The sequence below is a fragment of the Zosterops lateralis genome (assembly GCF_965231275.1).
Source record: "Zosterops lateralis genome assembly, chromosome: 13".
Lineage (NCBI taxonomy): Eukaryota > Metazoa > Chordata > Aves > Passeriformes > Zosteropidae > Zosterops > Zosterops lateralis.
This window is the reverse complement of record NC_139773.1, coordinates 45,979-66,464: the sequence shown is the minus strand read 5'-3', so window position 1 is coordinate 66,464 and position 20,486 is coordinate 45,979. Positions and strand designations below refer to the sequence as shown.

At 40.8% G+C, this 20,486-nt stretch overlaps 1 protein-coding gene across 2 annotated transcripts in view; it reads right to left on the bottom strand.

Moving 5' to 3' along the window:
* USP3 (ubiquitin specific peptidase 3) overlaps nucleotides 1-9,944 on the bottom strand; it is a 42,966-nt gene extending 33,022 nt beyond the window's left edge. Inside the window, exon 1 of one of the 2 annotated variants that reach the window (XM_083870691.1) lies at nucleotides 9,705-9,944. In XM_083870691.1, coding sequence (XP_083726817.1) covers nucleotides 9,705-9,795 — 91 coding nt within the window. In that variant the 5' untranslated portion in view covers nucleotides 9,796-9,944. Of the gene's footprint in view, nucleotides 1-8,780; nucleotides 8,852-9,704 lie in introns of those variants that run through there. The other variant, XM_083870692.1, reaches the window with a different exon arrangement.
* Between the last annotated feature and the right edge of the window lie 10,542 nt (nucleotides 9,945-20,486).

Genomic DNA, 20,486 nt, shown 5'->3' with positions numbered 1-20,486 from the left:
TTATAATCTAGGAATAGGTTCTTAGAAGTTAAAGACAGAGTTAAATGTGCATGGTTGTTTACTGTGGGCTTTTTGTTTGGGTGGGGAATGTTTAAAGCTTTTGGGAAAAGCATCTGCTCAACATTTAAGAAGGCTAGTCAGTTCCAGGTAATGAAAGTCAGGTGACTGAGAAAGGAAGTAAATGTTGCAAGAGTATTTTTTTAACCTCTGAGCAGACAAAAGCTCCATTCTAAACAAAGAATGCACGAAAAAGGAACATTATAGGCTTTGAAAACTAGAGACATGTTCTACACTTAGAAGCCAGCTGATTTTACTGTCCAAGTTTTAAAGAATACTCCCATTTGTTTTCAAACCCAATTTCAAAAAGTTTCTTTCTCTCCTTCCCTCTACCCCATTAAAAAAGTTCACACGCTCACTGAATTTGCTCTAAACTCTTAAGCATTACATTAAAAAATTCTATTTAACAATACATTTTATAACTGTCATTTGTAAGACATATTTACTGCATATTTTAGAAAAAGAGCATTCTAGTCAAAATGAAATCAGACAGAAGGGCAAAAAGGTTTTCAATTACACTATTTTAAATGCTTTATTTTAAAATTAGCTAACACACATAACTAAAGCAAAAGTTAAGGAAAGATGAAGGTAATTTCAATTACATTTATATCAAAACAAGAGAATTCACAAGGAAGCAAGTCTCCTGGCAAGCATTAGTAAACATATAAAAATGTTAAAGCCTTCTTTCACAATGAAGAAAAGTCTCAACAGTATCAAGTCCTAGCCAGACTCAAATCATATTCAAATGTAAAAGAATTCAAATAAACCTCCAAAGAATGTTTGAAAAAAGAAACAAATAACACTCACTTGCAGCTATGGGAAAAACCCAAGTTACTTCCTTTGTCTTTATCTTTCAGCCAAAACCAGAAAGTTCGGGTCTCTGGCAAGAAGACTAGTCATTTAGTGATAGCTTGTGTTTATGCATACCTGTACATGTAATTTCCTCCTCCTCGTGGTAAATAAAAACATTGCTTAGTCTCATAGAAGAAATTTCACAGATGGCTACAGTGAACCATTCCCATTTACAGTGGAAATTATATAATATTATATATATAATATAATATAATTATATATAATAATATAATATATTATAATTTAGATATACTAAACACCTGAGTGAGAATATAAACGAGGGATAGGTGCACAACTTTTCACAGAATAAGTACGTCAGTGAAGTGCTCAACACATTCCTAACGCTGAAGGATGTCAGAGAACAACGTGATCAGCTTCATCTGCCTGGAATTCGCCTCCCCTACACTCAACCACACTGGCTTCAGTTCGGTATTCTGATTATGTAATCAGAAATCTACTCTGAGAAACGAGGATGTTACAAAAATGCAGGCATTTTTGCTTGCCTGTATTCTCAGTGCAGTGATGGAAAAGCAGACAGGGAGGTCAGGAAAACTTCTAAGCAGTGTAAACAGGTCCCCAGGAAGCGGCTGAACAAGCTGTGGGGGAGGAGGTGCCAAACCAAAGTCAGGTCACTCCCATCAGCGCTACAGAGACACCCCCGAGCTCGAGCTCGCTACGCCGCTTCTCTGGTTAAGGGAGGGAAAGACAGAAAGAACAAGCGCTGCCAGTCACACACAGACATTCGGCTGCCGGGCTACATCACTGCCATTTTTCTGAGAATTTCATCTTTCTACATGTCCAGCCAAACTTCAGGACAACGCAGACATGTCAGCAGTTGATCTTCCTGCATATAGTACAAAAATCACATTCTGCTTGAAAGCAAAGTGAAAAGTATGAGAAGACAGACAGACAGAAAGAAAACATTAGAGGCAGTCTGATCTTATCAAGCATAGCTAAAAGCATTTTTTTTTTTAAATACTGCCTCTATTTCTCCTTTACACTCTAAAAACGTTTTTTAGTTGTTTGGCTACTTTGATAACTAATTAGCATACAAATTTAAATACACATATTTTAAATTTGAATGCTTTTAGCCTTCAGAGAAAGACATGTATTGTTTCTCAGTCTAGCACTACTATCCACAAAAAAAAGAAAAAAAAAAAAAAGTTAGTCAATCTATCTGTTAGAGTAAGACACGTAAATGCTCATTTTCAGACAGCAGTCAGGAAAAAACACAGCAAAGCCAACAGTGTAATGTCATTTTGAGAAAGTCAGAAATTAAGAGCAGGTCAAAATATTCAAGCTGGGAATAGGAGGGAAAAGAGGGGACAGAAAGACGTCTTCTTGTTTTATTTACATAATCTAATAATAATCTGTTTGTTTGTAGCTGCCTATTTCCCCAATACTAGCAAAGACACATTAAACCATCTCTCTGACAAGGGAAAAAAAAAAAAAAAAAAAAAAAAAAAAAAAAAAAAAAAAAAAAGAGAGAGAGAAAGAAATGCATGGTGGATGAAAACATTACCAAATCAAAACACAAAGGGTAAAACCCCCCAAAAATTAAAAGGTTCAAGGCAATTTTGAGAAAATACACCTATTTTGGCACAGACAAGCAGAAGCTCATATTCCCACCTAAGAATTACCTAGAAAAATCAGTATTTCCCTATTTGATATTGATAAGGACATTCAGCCCCCACGGCTGGGGCTATCACCCAAACCTGAGGGTATCACCTTGCTTCACAGGCAAAAAGCTGTCTGCTTGCACCACCAGGGGCAGGCCAACTTCCAGAATCACCATTTTGTTCTGCCAGGCTGCTTGGGAGTATTAGGATTAGATTCACCTGGGTAATTAAATCTGCCACAGAAATCTCAAACTGCATTTACAAGATCCAGAATTATACAAGATAGTCCAAAGGGGTAACCCCAGAGGATTGCTTTGACATACTATATAAGACTGCTAAATACCAAGTGTACTCATCATGTCAAGTACCATTTAACACATCCTCTTATAATCGAGAAAAAGGATTTTTAAGGACAAAATCTTACACTACTCCCACAACAAGGGCACCATAGAGCAATTCCAATTCACTCTACAGTAAAATCTGTTTCCTCCAACAATACTGATGTATAAATAAGAACAGCCCTAACTAGTTTTCAGATCCAAATTTTTGATTAAATGGCACTTTATAATCTTCAAGGAATATTTTACTTAATGGCCTTAATCACTTTTTATCTAGGTAAGAAATATTAGTTAAAACAGAAAGCGAAGCACAAACAGGTTACTAAATGAAGCAAGTGCTACCAATCAAATGAGAAATGACTCAAAGCTTAATTTCATTCCAAATACTGGGTCTGAAACTTTCACTCTGTCAAAGTCAGACACTTGTGACCAAAAAAAAAAAAATTTTAAAAAATTAACGAGTCTAAGTGGTCTAAGTGTGTCAGCCTAAGCACCTGGACAGGATCAGACAAACAAAGCCTAATGCAGTGATGCAGTGATACGATTTAACACCTGCAAAACCTGAAGAGCTTGGGAAAGGCAGGTGAAAATCGTCCCATTTACATTAAAATCAGTTGTAATGAGACTTGCCCTAATCTGAGGTAAATCAAGAGTCTGCCATGCACAGGAGTGTCCCATCCTGTTCCCATAATGCATCAGACGATCCTGTCTCCTTATGTGCCACACTTTGAAGAGTCATTTCAAAGCACTGAATACTTACAACAGCCAGTAATAAAATCTGCCCGTCAAAGTTGATCTTCAAAATCAACAGAAAGATTAGATCTCAAAGGAAACATATTAAATGTCTACTTCTTTCCTCTGAAGCATCCCAAGGTAATGTTCAAATTTTGTGATAGATTATGATAGCTGAGTAGAGTATAAACAAAACTTTGAAAAGAAAATCTAGAAAATATAAATCACCACCAATTTAAGTTTACTGATTTTTAAAAGATACTAAGCATCTGAAAAGATAGACTTGCCTTTTTTTTTTTTCAATTAAATTTCCATCTGACTTATGAGACTAAAATTAAGACTTTTATCCTATCTCAATAAATGTGTATCTTCTAACAGAACTGGTTCCAAAGCAGTGTGCTCTATCTCACAGGTTGCTGACCCCATGGTCAGTTCACACATCAGTAACCAATTCAAACACGAAAAAACAAAACACAAAAACAAAACAACCAACCAATTTTAAGGAAAACAAGACTGAGTCTGAAAAAACCCAAATCTAACAAGCTAACTTAAGACAACAGCCAGGGATTGAATCTAAGGAGATATAACAACCTACAGAGTTACAAACAAGCATTCTTGCATAGCAGTGACCCAGAGAAATGAAAAGGTGAAAGAGTACTCAACTCTGAAATTAAAGTGACTGAATAAAAAGGGGTAATTTTTAAAATATATTTACTTTGTCACTTAAATTTCAGAAGAAATCTGGTAATTTCCAGGCCAAATTAATTTTCTAGATGTAGGGTGACAAATAATCCTCACACAGACAATACAGACCATGAGGTCCACACACTGTCCATGATCTTAGCCTGAGTTTACATGCAGAGAATTGAAGTTTTCTTAGGAATAAGGTCCCACCTACCCCTCTCCAGTTTCAGCAAGTTTTCCCTCCTCCTATACTACAGTAATCATGAAAAGACAGAAGAAAACAGGACCTCTAGCAATAAAACTGGAAAAGCAGAGACAGAAATGCTTACAGAAATGGAGAAGCAACACTGAGAAGCAGCTGGGATAAAAAAGAAAGCCAAGAGGGTAAAGTCTGTACCTGTGCTTTTATGCTATACTTGTTTTGGCACTGACTGCAACTATCCAAAGCCAAAAACGATACTGTGGCAAAATGGTGTTACCTACCCCAGTGAAAGCAGAACAGTGCAACTAATTTAACCGAGAAAACAAAACCTGATGGGGGGCGGGCAGGGAAGCAGCAAACAAAAAAACCCATCAAAAGCAGTGTGACCTGGTGCAGTCATGTTCATGAAAGTTCTACTCAGCCCAAAACATTTGATCTTAAATCTAAGTAAGCACTCGGGGTATCTGGGCTTATTCTGAACAAACTGAATTTACCAAATATTTTAGTAATTTAAATACACACAAAAAAAGTCATTAACTCAGCACGTGGATTTCCACTGTAATCACTCTTCACTAGACCTCAAACAGCTTGCTCGTGCTGGCTCTCTTGTCTTTGATATTCCCAGTGTCATTTCCAAATCCAAATCCTACATATGTTTCTGACCACTGGTGCAATTACAACTCTTATGAAACAGAAATCATAATGCAAAGCACTAATGCCAGGCACATACATTCGGCTTTTACAGGAAACACCAGTCTACAGCCAGAACTGCTCTTCAATACCTAACAAAATTATGTTATTTAAGGGGGGGGGGGGGGGGGGAGGAATATTAAACTGACAGTGATCTGAAAAGCATGTTTTAAGCATACTTCACAAGCCCAATTCCCCTTAAAAAAAACCAAAAATCACGGAAACTCTACTTCAGCAGACACAATCCTATCAGTCTACAGTTCTTCAAAACACAGAACTTCAAATTCTACACTGAACAACCAATGAGACCAGTGAGAACAATTAATGCATCCTCAACCACACACAAAAAAGTTGGAAAACTTCTCCAGACTTTCACAGGTGTGCTTAGAAGATTGCAATCTTCTCACTTAGGTGAGACAGGGCTCCCTGTGGTTTGATGAGTCTATAAAAAGCTGTTGAGAAATACCATATCTGAGCTGTTCCAGAGTACTTTTCATAATTACATGATTTGTACAACAGTGCTGAAGGTGTGGCACATGATACTAAGGCAACAGCTTCTGTCTGTGACACAGTACTGCCAATGCCTCCAGCTACTCTGCTTCCTTCAGCACAAGTTTCAGAAATTAAAGCGCGTGGAAAGACTGCACTCCAATTGGAATTAGCAGGTATATGCCCACATTATTTCCCATAACAGCACTAATTAAAAGCCATTTTCAGTATCTATTCAATTTCTACTTTACATATATATCTCCTTCTAAATACCTAATTACAACAACAAACTGCCTATAGATCTGCAAAAAACAAAGAAACACAACCCCTCCCCCCCCCAAAAAAAAAAAACAAAAAAAACCCCAAACATTCTGCACTTTCTTTTGATAATCTTGAAGCTTCTCAAAGCAAATACATGGTGCTTTCTGCACTGCTTACTGTACAGAGTAGGCCTGACCGGATTAAATACCCAGGGGAAAGCAAACCACTTTCTGAATGGGGGGCCTTAAACTCTTTGACTTCCAAACTACTTAACAGGAACATAACAGAAGATGTAGAGACACTTAAAAACTAACATACTGCATTACAGTTTTTTCTGTTCGACAGGGAAATGTGGATTTGTAGAGAACTCTCAAAGCCTAACAGAAGGCTCACACAGTATGTATCTGTATGCAAACATCGAGATAGAAAATGCTGACTTAGAAATTCCACTAAATAGTACAGATACTGTTGAGAGAGAAATTAAAACAAATTTCAAATGATGGCCTTGCAAATGAGACTAGATACTTTGGAGAAATAAAACTATGAAAGGTACACTGTAGTAGGACCCACGAAGGGCAACTTTAAATTATCGGCTTTAAGGCATTAATGGCATTGTGTGGCAAAAGCTGACAGGCCAAGAAACACTTATTATTTATTGTAATTAAGAAATAGTTTGGCTTCTGATTGTGATGGCGTGAATTATAACATCTATATTATCTCACCCTTCATGAGACTGAAGACAGAATAAAAGTTTTTAAAACGCCTCTCAGTTGCCCCATCTCTGGGTCAGAAAAAGGTATAATCCAATACAAACCCATTGATATTTGGATCACACCCTTGCTGTCAATGCTTCCTCTCAGTGGTTTTTCAAGAATCTTCCTTCATCATAAGACCCCCCCAAAGCAACTCAGGCAGGAAGCTTTCAACAGAAAATCATTTAGGCCAGTGAAGCAGCTTAGGGTGATGCACACACTCCTCTAACCAACCCGTTACCTTCAGTAAGGCTGGCTTCCAAATATTAGCACCAAATGCAACACTCCTTCCACTACACAGGGACGTAATATTCGAGATCAAGTAACAATATTCAAAAGTCCCTCCATATTACCTTGTCAAGTTATTGTTGCAATAAAGAGTTTTTGTAGAGAGACAAGGAAAATCTCTGGAACACCAGATAAGATAAAAATAGCCACTGGCAGTCTGAACTAAAACTCACTCTCCAACCTCTTCTGCAACATTTTGTTATCACTGGCACATCAGGTAGCTCCCAGAAAGTTTCCTGGATCACTATCCTTTTCTGGAAAGGTCAGCAACAACTACGAACAGGACTGACAAGTTCTGATTTAGTTTAAGACAATGTACTTGATGAGAGATGTCCTGTAATTACAGACTGTAGAAAACTGCCTTCCATTTTCCTACAACTGGAACACCACCACCACCACCAAACAGAACTTAAACCACACAATCTTAGAAAACAGTGTCAAAAGTAGTAGGAAATGCATTAGATCTTGACAAGGTATTAATTTACATGCAGCATTTTCTGTTTAATTTTATATTACAAAGTTATATCAAACAAACCCAGTAAATAAGACATAGTATCTACTGTGACTTGACATCAATCAGTATTAAATCTCTTTAAAAAATTTAATGTCACCAAAATGAGTACAAACAAGAAGACGACAGTACTCTACATACTATTAAAGAGTTAATGTAACAATAATCACACAGTACTAGCTGGAAATGAGAACTGAGGCACTACAGCTTTACTATACTAGAAATGCAACATTTATTTAAAAAAACCCCACAATTTCATTTGCTTTCAATTAACAAGAGCCTGCTGTTTGTTCACTGGACTGTTTTAAATTCAATGTAGCTAGGTTTTTTTCTCTAGCCATTTGTTAATACTTCAACAGTTATCTATGAGAGTACTGTATGACTTATCTTTATTTTCTTAAAAAGCATTACAAACAAAAAATTCCCCATGATACGGTGCCATCATTATTCAGTTCCCAAAGAGCCCTCACACGTTCCTTCTGCCTCAGTGCTGTCAATTAACTCAGGTGATTACCCAGCAGCTGGCTCTCCCTGTAAGTGCTGGTTTGGGAGAAACTCCTCTGAACAACAAAGAAAGAGCTGTCCTAACTGCTAAACTTCTTTGTTGAGAAGCAGAATGCATAAGAGGATAGCCATAAACTGGCTGTTATTTTAAGGTAGGAAGTTATAGTAATACCTCAGCATATATTTTTAGTTTTGGTAGTTTTTGAAGTTCTCAAGTTCTCTGAAGGGTGGTTCCCTACTGCCATATGCTCCTTGTTGACAACTCTGCTTACTCTTGATATTCTGAAGATAACAGATGAACTTACAGAGTTAAACTTTTTTTTTCTTTTTTTTTTTCTTTTTTTTTTTTCTTTTTTTTTTTTTTTTTGTGTGTGTGTGTGTGTGTGTGTGTGTGAAAAACCATTAGGGACAACAATTTTTCCTGTATTCCTTTCCTTCTAATCATTTCTCCACATGACTCCACTGTAAAGTGTACACCCTCTAAATCAAAAGCATTACAGAGAAAAATAACCGGTTTTGCAAAAGGAAGCAGTAATACTACCACACCTTGGCTCCCGGAAACTGCAATCAGAGAAGAAGATAAGTAAGCAGCAGCCTACCCACACGAAGGCACTGAAACTACGAGACAAAGGAGAACCATCTTTCCTTAAAAAAAAAAAATAAAAAAATAAAAAAAAAAGGAACTCCTTAAAATACGTCCAGCCCCTCAGTGCTCCTTGGTCGGTCATTCCCAAAGGAGGCTTTCTCTCCTCCCCAGTGCCCACAGGCACAAGTCCCGCTGCTACTCTAAGCGAGGCCTACCTCCCACGTTAAACCGATGTGGATGAATCTGCTTTCATACGGAGCACAACTGAACGCAACTACAGCAAACAAACAACGACAGCAAACATCAGGGGTTATCTATGTAGAAAGCTAAATTTAAAACACCTGGCGCATGGCACGTTTAAAGGGAATGCCCCTGAACAAACAAGATCATGCGAGGGACAGTAGTGACGCCAGGATATTTGCATTATTAAGTCAAAGAGCAAAGTACTAAAAAAAGACAACCTCTATACTCCTACCGACTCACGGGCACTTGAGCATGACTCTCAAACCCCCACAGACCACCTTCACTGAGATGAACCTTGGCCTGAAGGGGGGTCCCAAGCGACGCCTTCAGCTGCAACAATCTAATTAAAACTACACTCTCTAAAGTCCTTCTAAAAATGTATATTAAAAAAAAAAAGTAATCTCAGACCGATTTGAAGAACACACTGGTCCTGTAGTTGCCGGCAGCTGCTCTCTCTCCCCTCAGCCCTGGTCCCGGGGCAGAGCCGAGCACGCAGCTCCTCCGGCAGACAAAAGGAGCGCAGAGCGCAGCCCCGCAGAGCTGCACGGCGCCGGGGCGGGGGGACGCCGACTCCGCCGGGACAAAGTCCGCTGCCCGCCCTGGGCCGGAGAGCGCTGCGCTGGGAGCCCAGGTCAGGTCCGGGGGTGGAAGAACAGCCCTTACTCCTGCCTCGACACGCGGCTCCCCCGCGGGCGCAGCGGCGGCTGGAAGGTGCAGGCCCCCTCAGAGGGTCCCGCGGGGCGGCCCTGGCGGGTGGGGGCCGGGGCAGCTGCCTTCCCCGCGCCCCCAGGCCCTCCCCTGGCCGCGGGACGCCCTCCCACCACCGGGCGGCGAGGACAAAGGAACGGCCGGGCCACCTCGGGCCGAGAGGACCACGCCGCGCAGGCCGCACTCACCGCTGCAGCACCAGGAGGAGGGCGAGCCCTGCGGGAACTTGGCCGAGTCGGGCGCGATGCAGACGCTGGAGCCGAGGTGTGGGCACTCCATGGCGGGCGCGGCGGAACGGAGCGGGGCAGGCGGGCGGCTCCTCGCGGCGCTACAACGGCGGCGCTCCGCGCACAACAGCCATCTTAACGACGGCCTCCCGCTCCGCGCCGCGTCCGGCCGGGCCGGGCTTTGCGGATAGCCGCCCTCCTTCCCGTCCGCTCCGCGCGCTGCTCCCACTCGCCGGGCTTTGCGGGCAGCTGGCCGCCCCAGGCCAGCGGGGAGTGGCGCGGCCCGGCCCGGCCCGGCCTGGCAGGCAGCGACCTCCGGAGGTCGGGGAGTGCTGTGGGATGGAAGGACCTCGGAGAGCATCCGCTTCCAACTCCTTCCACTAGAACAGGTTGCTCCAGGCCCTATCTAACCTGGCCTTGAACACTTGCAGGGATGGGGCATCCACAGCTTCTTTGGGCAACCTGTGACAGTGCTTCACCACCCTCGCAGTAAAGAATATCCTAATAGCTAATCTGAACCTGCTCTCTTTCAATCTGAACCCGTTCCCACTTGTCCTCTGTCACTTCATACTCTGCCATATAGTCATGCCCCCCTTTCCCTGTAAGTTCCCCTCAGGTACTGGAAGGCCACAGCTGGGGCACCCCGAAGCTTGTCTTCTCCTGGCTGAACAATCCCCAATTCTCTCAGCCTTTCCTCACAGCAGAGCTGCTTCACCCCTCTGATCAACTTGGTGGCCCCCTCTGGACTCACTCCAGCAGCTCCACATCCTTCCGGTGCTAGGCCCCCAGAGCTGGAGGCAGCTCTGAGGGTGAGGTCTCACCTGAATTGGGGCAGAATACCCCCTCCCCTGCAGCCCAGGACACATCTGCCTTTCTGGGCTGCATGTACTGATTGCCAGCTCATGTCCATCCTGTCATCCAATGTTCTATTCTGTAAGATGCACAGCCTGAGGCATGTGCCATCTTTTTTTTTTTTTTAAAGAGTTGCCTGGTCTCAAATTTAGCTTGTTACTGAATTTCCTACTCTATGATTGTGACATTTAAGTGGTAATAAAAGTACAGATGTGTTACAGCTTTACCAGACAATGCAGAATAACAGTTCTATCACTTAGCAATTTGCAATACCAATATGCAGTTCTTTTTCAAATAGAGAAAATAAAGTCCACCAGCATAAAAGTGGGGATTTTTTTTAGTCTAAGGAACCTGACAACAGCTGCATTTTAGGAGTTTTAGACCCTTTCTCTTACCGTAACTAACGTGAGAAACACAGTTTTGTCACTGGTTTTGCCTGTTGTGTGACCTTTGTGTAGATATGGAAAGCATCTATCTCAATGTATTTTATGTGGCACTGCACTGTTTCATGGAAGAATATTTTAGAAACTGACAGTTCTCTATAGATTTTCAGATGAGATACTTTAAATATTCATATCAAAGATGTCCTGGTGGTCACTAATCTCCTTGGCAAAATGCCATTCTTTACCTTTTGTTCTTTTTTACCCTGTTTACACAAGGGGGAAAATTCAGAGCATGAAAGATCCAATTCTTCACAGCATCACAAATTACTTGGACTACACTCCGTGGAATTAGTTTGCATTTCTAGCTATGTAGCTAGAAGCAGCATTAGGTCATAGATACCCAACTGTGAATTAAATGGCTGCAAATGTTACCTTGACACAAAACCATAGATCTTCCTCACATATCCCCCACCCTTCAATCTTGTAATAGTTGATCTATTAGGTAAGTAACATTCCCATCAGATACTTTACAGGTTATACAGAAAGCATGTATTTATATACTTTTTGAACAAGCGAATACAAATAGGGAAAAATTAACTGGGAAAACAATATTTAAATTTGCTTCATACAACATACAAACCTTGGTACACATCTAAGAATTTACTTGTACAAATTAAAGGAGCTTTTAAAAAGCTGATCATGTTAGCATGCTTTACATTAGCCAAAGAGTCCTTTTGTTTACTTTGCGTCCTTTGCCACGATGTGATGAAGACAATACATTAAATTGAAGCTGCAGTTTGAGCACAGTTGTCTTTTCTAACCAATGCATACATTTAATCCTTGTGTTGTGCCCCACCCATCCTTACACACAAACAGTGAGTAAGAAACTTCAATTAGATCTGCTCTTCTGACTTTCTTCTTGTACCAGCATCACTTGGCCTTCTCCAAGCAGTATAAACCAGAGTTTATACTGTATAAACCAAAACAGTTTAACCAAAACAGTTCATTCTTACCTCTGTGTGGATTATGTTAGCAGTATATTTAGTCTTTCAAAGTAAGGAAACAATATATTAACAAGATTAAATATAGTAAAATAAACATGTTTATATGCTTTTGGTTGTCTACTTTCACTTTAGCACTGCTGGGACATGGTCTCATTAACAAATCTATTTCCATTTCCTGTATGGCCTGAAAATAAAGCTCACACACTTTTTCAGTGTTTGATCATAAGAACCTTCCTTTACAAGGTTCAAGATTCTTCTCTAAAGTGCATGATACCCAAGGTAAAGGACAAAGAATTTTAAAGTAGGCAAATGCCCAGAGCAAGCATCTGTGACAGAATTCGGAGCCTGGGACTGAAGTATGTAAATGGACAAGACTTGGTTCCCAGCACACCCGGAACACTGCCGAGCACACCCCTTGAGGGCGGTGTGACACAAGGCATTTAGCAAAGGTTCCAGGGCCGAAGGACGGGTTCTGCACTCTCCCTACTCCCACCGGCACTGCAAGAAATTCCCGGGACGTCTGCTGCCACGGGATTCATGGTTCTCTCCAGTAATCTGGAGGCATCCCTCATTTCTTAATGAGTTGCTTCCTGTGGGAAATAAGGTTGCATGTTTTTGGCAGTACAAATGTCATTCGGCTGATACAGATTCCATTGGAAGAGGAGATTGTGTTTCTTTTTTAAAGTATAATTCAAATATGAATCTGAGATATAATTTCTTAATTTCTAAGAGCCTATACTAATTTTACATCACTTTTCCAAGGATTCCAGAAGCATCTCATTAAACAAAAAAAAGGGCAGTGCTTTAATTCTGCCCCAAACTTTGCCTGTTCTGCACTATCCCAGCTTGGGCACAATGTACGGGGATAAATAAAAGTGAATGTGAATAATCTCTGTGGTAGATTTTTTTTAACAAACCAATGAAGATGTGACAAACAAATGGTACAAATAAACTGAATGGTTTTCAGATAAGCTATTATTTGTACAAAGAGTTATTTTTAATTTGTCTTTAAACAAATGCCTGAAAGTTCTCATGTGTGTGGCAGCTTTCAACAGCAGCTTCATCAATTGTTTTCTGTTCTCCAGAGGCTGCTCAATAATGCAAGTGCATCAAGGTGACATCCAGAAGAACTAATTCATGTCACCAGCATTTAGCTTTTACTGTATTTGTTATGTAAACTTTACATTACATTATTCCTAAGGCAGTCTTGAAAATAATGGTTCTGTACTTCTGCTTAAGCTTCTTTAAAGATCAGCAGAGTTTATTTCCTCCCTGCAGAATAGAACATTCTATAGCCAAGATTAATTTCTCTTAATCACAACTGAACATGGCTTGCTCACTAATTTTTGGCAAATGAGGAAAGTACATTTAAAAAAATAATAGGCAGCTCAGCTTACATACTGTATCAGAGCACATGAAAGAACTTCCCGGCATCCTGTTGAAAGAAAATCTAGTAGTTCCTATTTGCCTGGAAAACATCATAGTTGGGACCAGCTGATCCATTTGATCAAGGAAGGGAAAACTGTTCAAAAGCTCTCAAGTAACTCCAGAACCTAAAACTCATTGGTACTATTTCTTGTGTCACAAGGGGCAAACCCACAGCAATTTTTAAGCCACAAGTACTGCATGTTTAAATGACATTCAGGTTTTCAATTTCACCATTATGATTAGTTAATTAACAAATCTAAGGACAACAGACAATAATCCAGACACAAAAATATGTAAGAAATAATACTCTGGTAACAATCTGGGAACATTAGGAAGTTAATTAAATAGTATAGAATTATACTATTTTGGATAAAATTTAAGAATCAGAATGAAAAATATACTTTCCAGTGAAAAAAGAACATGTAAAGAAATCATTGTAAAAGAAATATTGAAGTTAATTTCTCAACTGCCATCTCAAGTACTTGCAAATGAGAAGTCCCAAGATGAACTGGGTGATCTAAAATGATTTTTTTCACCTCTAACCTCTGTTATAATATCTATTTGTATATACTAATTTTATCTGTAGGATATTACTACAGTAAAAGTACCATATCTATTTATTAACTGTAATTCTACACAAATGATATCACTTTTTTTCTGTATTAAACAAGATTGTTGATAGTCAAAACACTGTACAAGCTATTTCTGCTTCTTTGTTTGCTGTAAGCTACAAAGGCATCCCACCTGTCTCTCTGCTGCATGTACTTGCTTCCAGTTTTGTACAAGGAATTCTGTATTGCACTGCTCACATATTAGATCTTGGTTCTACTTTACTGTCCACAAAGAACTGTAAATGATAACACAAAAGGTGAGAGCATCTCAGAGCATTTTGGTTCTGAAGTGTTTTGACTCCAAAGCAAAGTATCCCTGGAAAAACTTGTTATACGCAAATACAGTATGCATACTACACTGGTAAACTGAATTGAATGAGACTTATGTTTGCAAAAGATCACATTTTATCCTGTTTGGAGAACAGCTCATTACCACGGGAACAGGAATTTTCTTGCCATGTCACTATGATTACATTATATGTTATTATGTTACTCTTCAGGCCCAGTTATTCACAATGTTGAGTGGCAATCTGAATTGTGAAATAAGAGACTATTGGCCCAGATTTCCTTTCCTCACGACTTTCACTTAACATCTGTGAATTCAAGGGCTGAACAAGGCCTTCTGAAATGTTTCTGCTCTAGCTGAAACTTGAAACTTGAGATGGCAAAATCTCAAGGGAGAGGGAGATGTTCAGCTTGTTCTGAAATAAGAAGCTGTTGGGACATCCTGTGAGAACTAAGTCTTTGAAAGTGGTCTTGCCAAGCTCCAAACACTCCAAGTTACTGAGCCACTGATCAGGCTGACCCCAAACTTTGCCATCCCCATCCTGCCATACCTCCCTGTTTCTGCCTGAACATCCCCCACAACCAGAGCCAGCCTGGCTGGCTGGGATTGGGGTGCTGGTACTTGTGCTGCCAGTAGGCTGCTGTTCCAGCCAGCTCTTTTGCCAATGCCCAGAGTCACCCCTGATTGTTCCTACAGAGAGAACTGTCCATCACCTTGTCATAGGAAAAGGAGCAGATACTGTTGATGGTGCTGTATAAGCATTAGCAATATTAAACCACAAGGTATCTATGTGCGAGGAAGGTAAGATTTAGGACTACCTGTAAACTTCTTCCTCCAAAGATGTGCACTGTGTACCTTTTGTATCTGTTGTTGGCACATGCTGCTTGCAGTGTTTGCAAATTATTCTGTTCTCAGAGACACCTACAAACATTTGAGTAGTTTGAGATTATATTTACTCAGCTGACTACAAGTTGTCAGGGGCTGTGAAGATGCATCACTAAGGGCTGAAATTAAAAGTGAAATTAAAGAATCCTCCTGACTTGCCATCATCTGGACAGATTTGTGAAAAATGTGGAAATCCAGATAATGTGGAAAAACTCTTCATGCATTGCCCATCAGTGAAGAATTCATTCCCATTCACCTCTGTTAGCAAACAGCTACAGCGCTTCTTGGGTCTGTAATTGGAGAGGCTATTCAGCCATAGCCTCACTCTATCAGTGTTCTCACTCTACAGTGCTGGGCTATGCTGGTCCCTTTGACCCTATCTACTATGATAATGTGGTTATTAGTGTGCATGAAATATCACATTGCAGCTCTGGACACAAGACTGCTGCAGCAAACAAGCTGGTGGGACAGCTCCAACAGCTCCATGTTCCAGAAAAAAAGCCTGAAAAAGCTCCTTGTGAGGAGATTTCAAACCAGCAGCTGCACCACTGGTGCACTGCCTTCCCAAAGGGAACACAAGCCAGCAGATGGGGACTCTGCATTCCTTGATGACAATTAATATTTTGAAAGATTCTGGGGACAAATTATTAAAATGTAAGCAGAATACATTTAATTTAAAACTTTCATGCCTTCATGCAGAAAAATGGCCCCCATTTCTCTCTCTCCTCACTCCTAACTCCCTGGCTTGGCAGTCACTATGGAGGATTTACATTTCTGGAAAGCTACAATACTGACTTCTTTCACATTGGCTTTTAAAACCAACATATGACTGGCAAAGTGTTTACCAGCCAGACAAACCAAGCAAGCTGTTTATGTCTCCAAAGATAATAAAATAGTGCTTGGAGGACAGCCTGCCTTGAGTTTCTGCATGAAGCTTCACAGAAGGAGATGGCTATTTTAATCATCCTGTAGTTTCTTAAGCATAGGTTGTCCTGTTGGTTTAGAACAGACTCAACCCAGAACACTAAGCCATAAATACAGATGGAGCTGAGACTGAAGCAGAATTAATATTCATCTGCCTAGTTTTATTTTAAAATATACCTTTTGATCTCTTGATGTGTAGCAAGGTCAGTGAGTCACTCCAGACAATTAAAGATATTTTGGAAAAAGATGTAAAGTGAGTTTTTGGGTTTGTTTTTCTTTCTTCCTTTTTTTTTTTTTTTTTTTTTTTTTTTTTTTTTTTTTTTTTTTTCCAGTCACAAGCAGAGTTGGCTTTGTTATTTGGGGTTTTTTTTTGGTAACAGAAAAACTAGGAGTTAATGAGCACATAACCTCCCTCAGTGACACAAACACTCCAAGAGAAATGGAAGGACTTCTGGTTGGAGTCTAGCCAGCCATCCTGTGTTGATGGAGCTGGTGGAGTAGTGACAAGGGCCTCTGTGTCCTGTGCAGCAGCAACTGCAGTGAATCTCAATGCTCCGAGCAAAGGGCACAACTGGAAGGAGGAAACTGGCCATTTTTCCATGCCTCTGTTCATATTGCTTTATGGGCCTGGCTGGCTGCGATGTGTGAAAGTATATAGCACCTACAGATACTTACAGATGTGTAGGAACAGAAATGAAGCAAAAGGAAGTCATTCCTAGAGTCAGAAAGTGATAGCCATCATGGGGACTCCTGGCACCCTGCCCAGTTCACTCTCTTCTAGCCTGCCAGCTTATAACCGAGACAGTGTAATGCCTGTCTTCCCTATAGCAAGGCTTTTGCCTCTCTATTCCTAGCTCAAGCCAACACCATGACCATATGTGGTGAATGAAGCAGAGAGCAGAGGCCAGCAACAAAAATGATCCTGTTATTCTGAGGCGTATTTTTGGCAGGATCCAGGGGTGCAAAGCAGTGAGGAGAAAGCTGTGTTCCATCTTTAGCAGAATGCTTCACTTTGCTGTACTCTGTTTTGTGACTTGTTTGCTTGAGCTTTTTTAGCCACCCTTTTGGGCTTTTCAGTGTGTACAGACAGGACAAATATAGTGACTTACAAGCATATACCTATTATTTAGTTGTTATATAAAGCCCACCTGAGCAAACCATGAGTTCACATTTTAGGTTTGCTGGAAAATTCTGCTGGAAATTTGTTCTGGGCTGTTGCCACCTTGCAAGGATCCTTTCTCATCCCCTCCACACAGGCAAATCCTCAGCTTGAAATTACTACATAGAAGCCCTGTTAGTCACAGCAGTGACCACAAAAAAACATTTTGTCTTTGAAATTCTTATTTCATGCAACTTTCCTAGGTAACCTTTCCTAACATAGGATACCATTTGTGCTTGTCATGTGGTGGCAGGGTCACCATCCTGGTTGCCGTGACAAGGAAATTTGTTGGAACCTATTTTAGACAACAAATCTTCTTGCACATCATTCATAGCCATCACTATGAACAATACAGCCCATTCCCCTGCATGGACCCCAGGAACACACATCTAAGGTGACCCTCCTGCCCTCATCCAGAGAATGAGCCATGCCCTTGCAGAGCATGCAGCCACCATGTCCTACAGGCCAAAGCAGCATATCCATCTCATCCCTGTGACTGAGAACCTGTGCTAAGCAGTATCCATCAGCAGCAAAAAGCTTCATTAACTTTGAATATAATCAGTTTGTTACTCACTATATACATTCCCCACATGCAACTAAGCAGATACTTAACAGGTCTTTTTCTCAGAAACTGAATGTAGTTCCTTGAAATTAACTAGGAATATATTTGTAGTTTGGACTCACCCGCATGCCAAAATTAGCAATATTTCTAACTAGTTATAGTCACAGACACTGTAAATACAGTCTGCTTCTTTTATGAGTGCTGTTTAACCTGTTCTAAGCATCATAGTTTAGTCTACTGTTTAAACACAAGTTGGGTTTTCCCAACGGCTGGGACATGAAGTCAAGTTGCTTTACAGTCATGTTTTACTGTAATAGGTTAACTTAAGTTCAGAAATGCAAGAGAAATTAATCCTTCTGCAGACATACACTGAACAAAATCAATATATGCACTCAGAGGGAGCTTTAGGTCTGTGCCTGATGTGATCTTACATGCTCCTGTAAATCTGTTTGAGAGCTGACTTCAGGGAAGAGAAGCACTAAATCTGAATATTAGTTTGAACAGAAAAAAAAATGTTGGAGAAATTGGTTTGAATTTCTGCAAGTAGTCACACACAACAGTGACTGACATTCTCTTACAGAAAATCCTTGAGTGCTGCTCTGCTCAGTCTGCCAGTTCCCAGCCCATTTAGCACTTACTTCACGACATGCAAGAACTCTTGAATATGACTTCATTGGGCTACTCTGCCACAGGAGAAACTTCTTCCAGAAGGGCACAATACTTTGGGAAGGGCAGATGAGAAATTGGTAACATATAGGGACTTTCAAGAGGTAGAATAATTTAGAGGGAAGAGCACTGGATTTACAAATTTCCACTCTAACTCTATAGCTTTCAATGTCCAGGGAACAGTATCTTGGTTTTGTGCATCATGTGCAATATGAATGTTTTTTTTAAAAAGCAGTTCTTACCTTATAAACTTGCAGATGTAATGAAAATGAGGCAAAATCAAAATGAAAACACAGCAGAAAAGTCTCTACCATTATGCACCTCAGGATGTACATTCAGATGTGATATAAGTAAAGATACTGGACAATTTCCTGAATTTCACAGTAACTTAGAAATGTTGTTTGGTAAGACTGAAAGGCTTGAAGGAAGATCATGTAAAGGAAACAAGGAACTTGCTTGATATACAAATAATAAAATTCCATAATTTGGAAATGACTAGTTTAACAATAGGGTGTCCTTTCTAAGTGAATCTGTGTCAAAAAGAAGACAACAAGTGCTGCAGCTCTGAACAACATATTTTATGTACACAATTAAAGACTCCAAGAGAATGGACTAAATGGCAGCATGCACTAACATTTCAAACATAGACATGAAGGCTGGTATTCCAGCACAGTTCAAATGTGAAAGCAGCGCTCAATTTCAGCAGCTGTTTGGTGTCCCTCATGCAAACTGCCTGACACTCAAGACTCCTCAAGCACTGTTAGGGTTTCTGAGACAACTGTGCTACATCTGTCTGTCAGTGCTGTGCCCTTCCTCAGACAGCTCTGGGGTTAAACTTTTTGCTTACAGACAGCAGTTACATGGGTTTGTATTATTTGAGTCCTACATCCAGGCACTCTCACTGGGCCCCATTGCCAGCAGTACCCCCAACACCCACCAGCCTCCCAAACTAGGGAGTTGGTGAGACCCCATGAGATGGCCCTATGACTCAGACTGATTTTAGTTACTGCAGATAGTGAGGTAGTTGCTTCTTTTGGATCCAATGGACCGTCTTTGCTTTCTGTTTACATTATGCAAGGGGCTCCATAGTCTGTTTGTTATAGACATTTATCTGTATGTTTGCTAAAAGTTTGATAAAGAAATGCAGTATCAGCATCTCCTCCAATCTTTGACACTGCTCACATCAGAACAGAATACAGAATCACAGAATGAACTAGGTTGGAAAAGACCTTTGAGATCATCAAATCCAGCCTGTGACCTAACACCTCCTCATCAACTAAACCATGGCACTGAGTGCCACATCCTGTCTATTTTTAAACACATTCAGGGGAGGTAATTCCACTGCCTCCCTGGGCAGATGGTTCCATTGCCCAATCACTCTTTCAGTGAAGAACTTTCTTCTAACATCTAACATAAATGTCCCTTGGTGAAGCTTAAGACTGGGTCCTCTCATTCTCTCAGTGGTTTCCTGGGAGAAGAGCCCGACCCCACCTGACTACAACCATCTTTCAGGGAGCTGTTGAGAGTGATAAGGTCACCCCTGAGCCTCCTTTTCTCTAGGCTAAACAGCCCCAGCTCTCTCAGTCGTTCCTCATGGGGCTTGTGTTCCAAGCCCTCCACCAGACATGTTGCCCTCCTTTGGATGGGTTCAAGTGTCTCGACTTTCTAAACTGAGGGGCACAGCTGGACACAGCACTCAAGGTGTGGCCTTTGTTACCCATGCTGAGTGCATAAGTGTACATGCACTTCAGCTGGGCTGATGATTTCACCCCTGTCTTTGGCTTATCATCCTCGGGCTTGTTCCTAGAGAGCCTGGTTGCATCCCCTTCCCCCTTCGAACCTAGTTTAAAGCCCTTTCAACGAGTTGGGCCACTTTGTGGGTTAGAATCCTTTTGCCCTTAACAGATAGCTGGAGCCCATGTGGCTCAGCAGGCCAGATGCTGTAAAAGTTGCCCCACGATCAAAGAACCCAAAAGTCTGCTG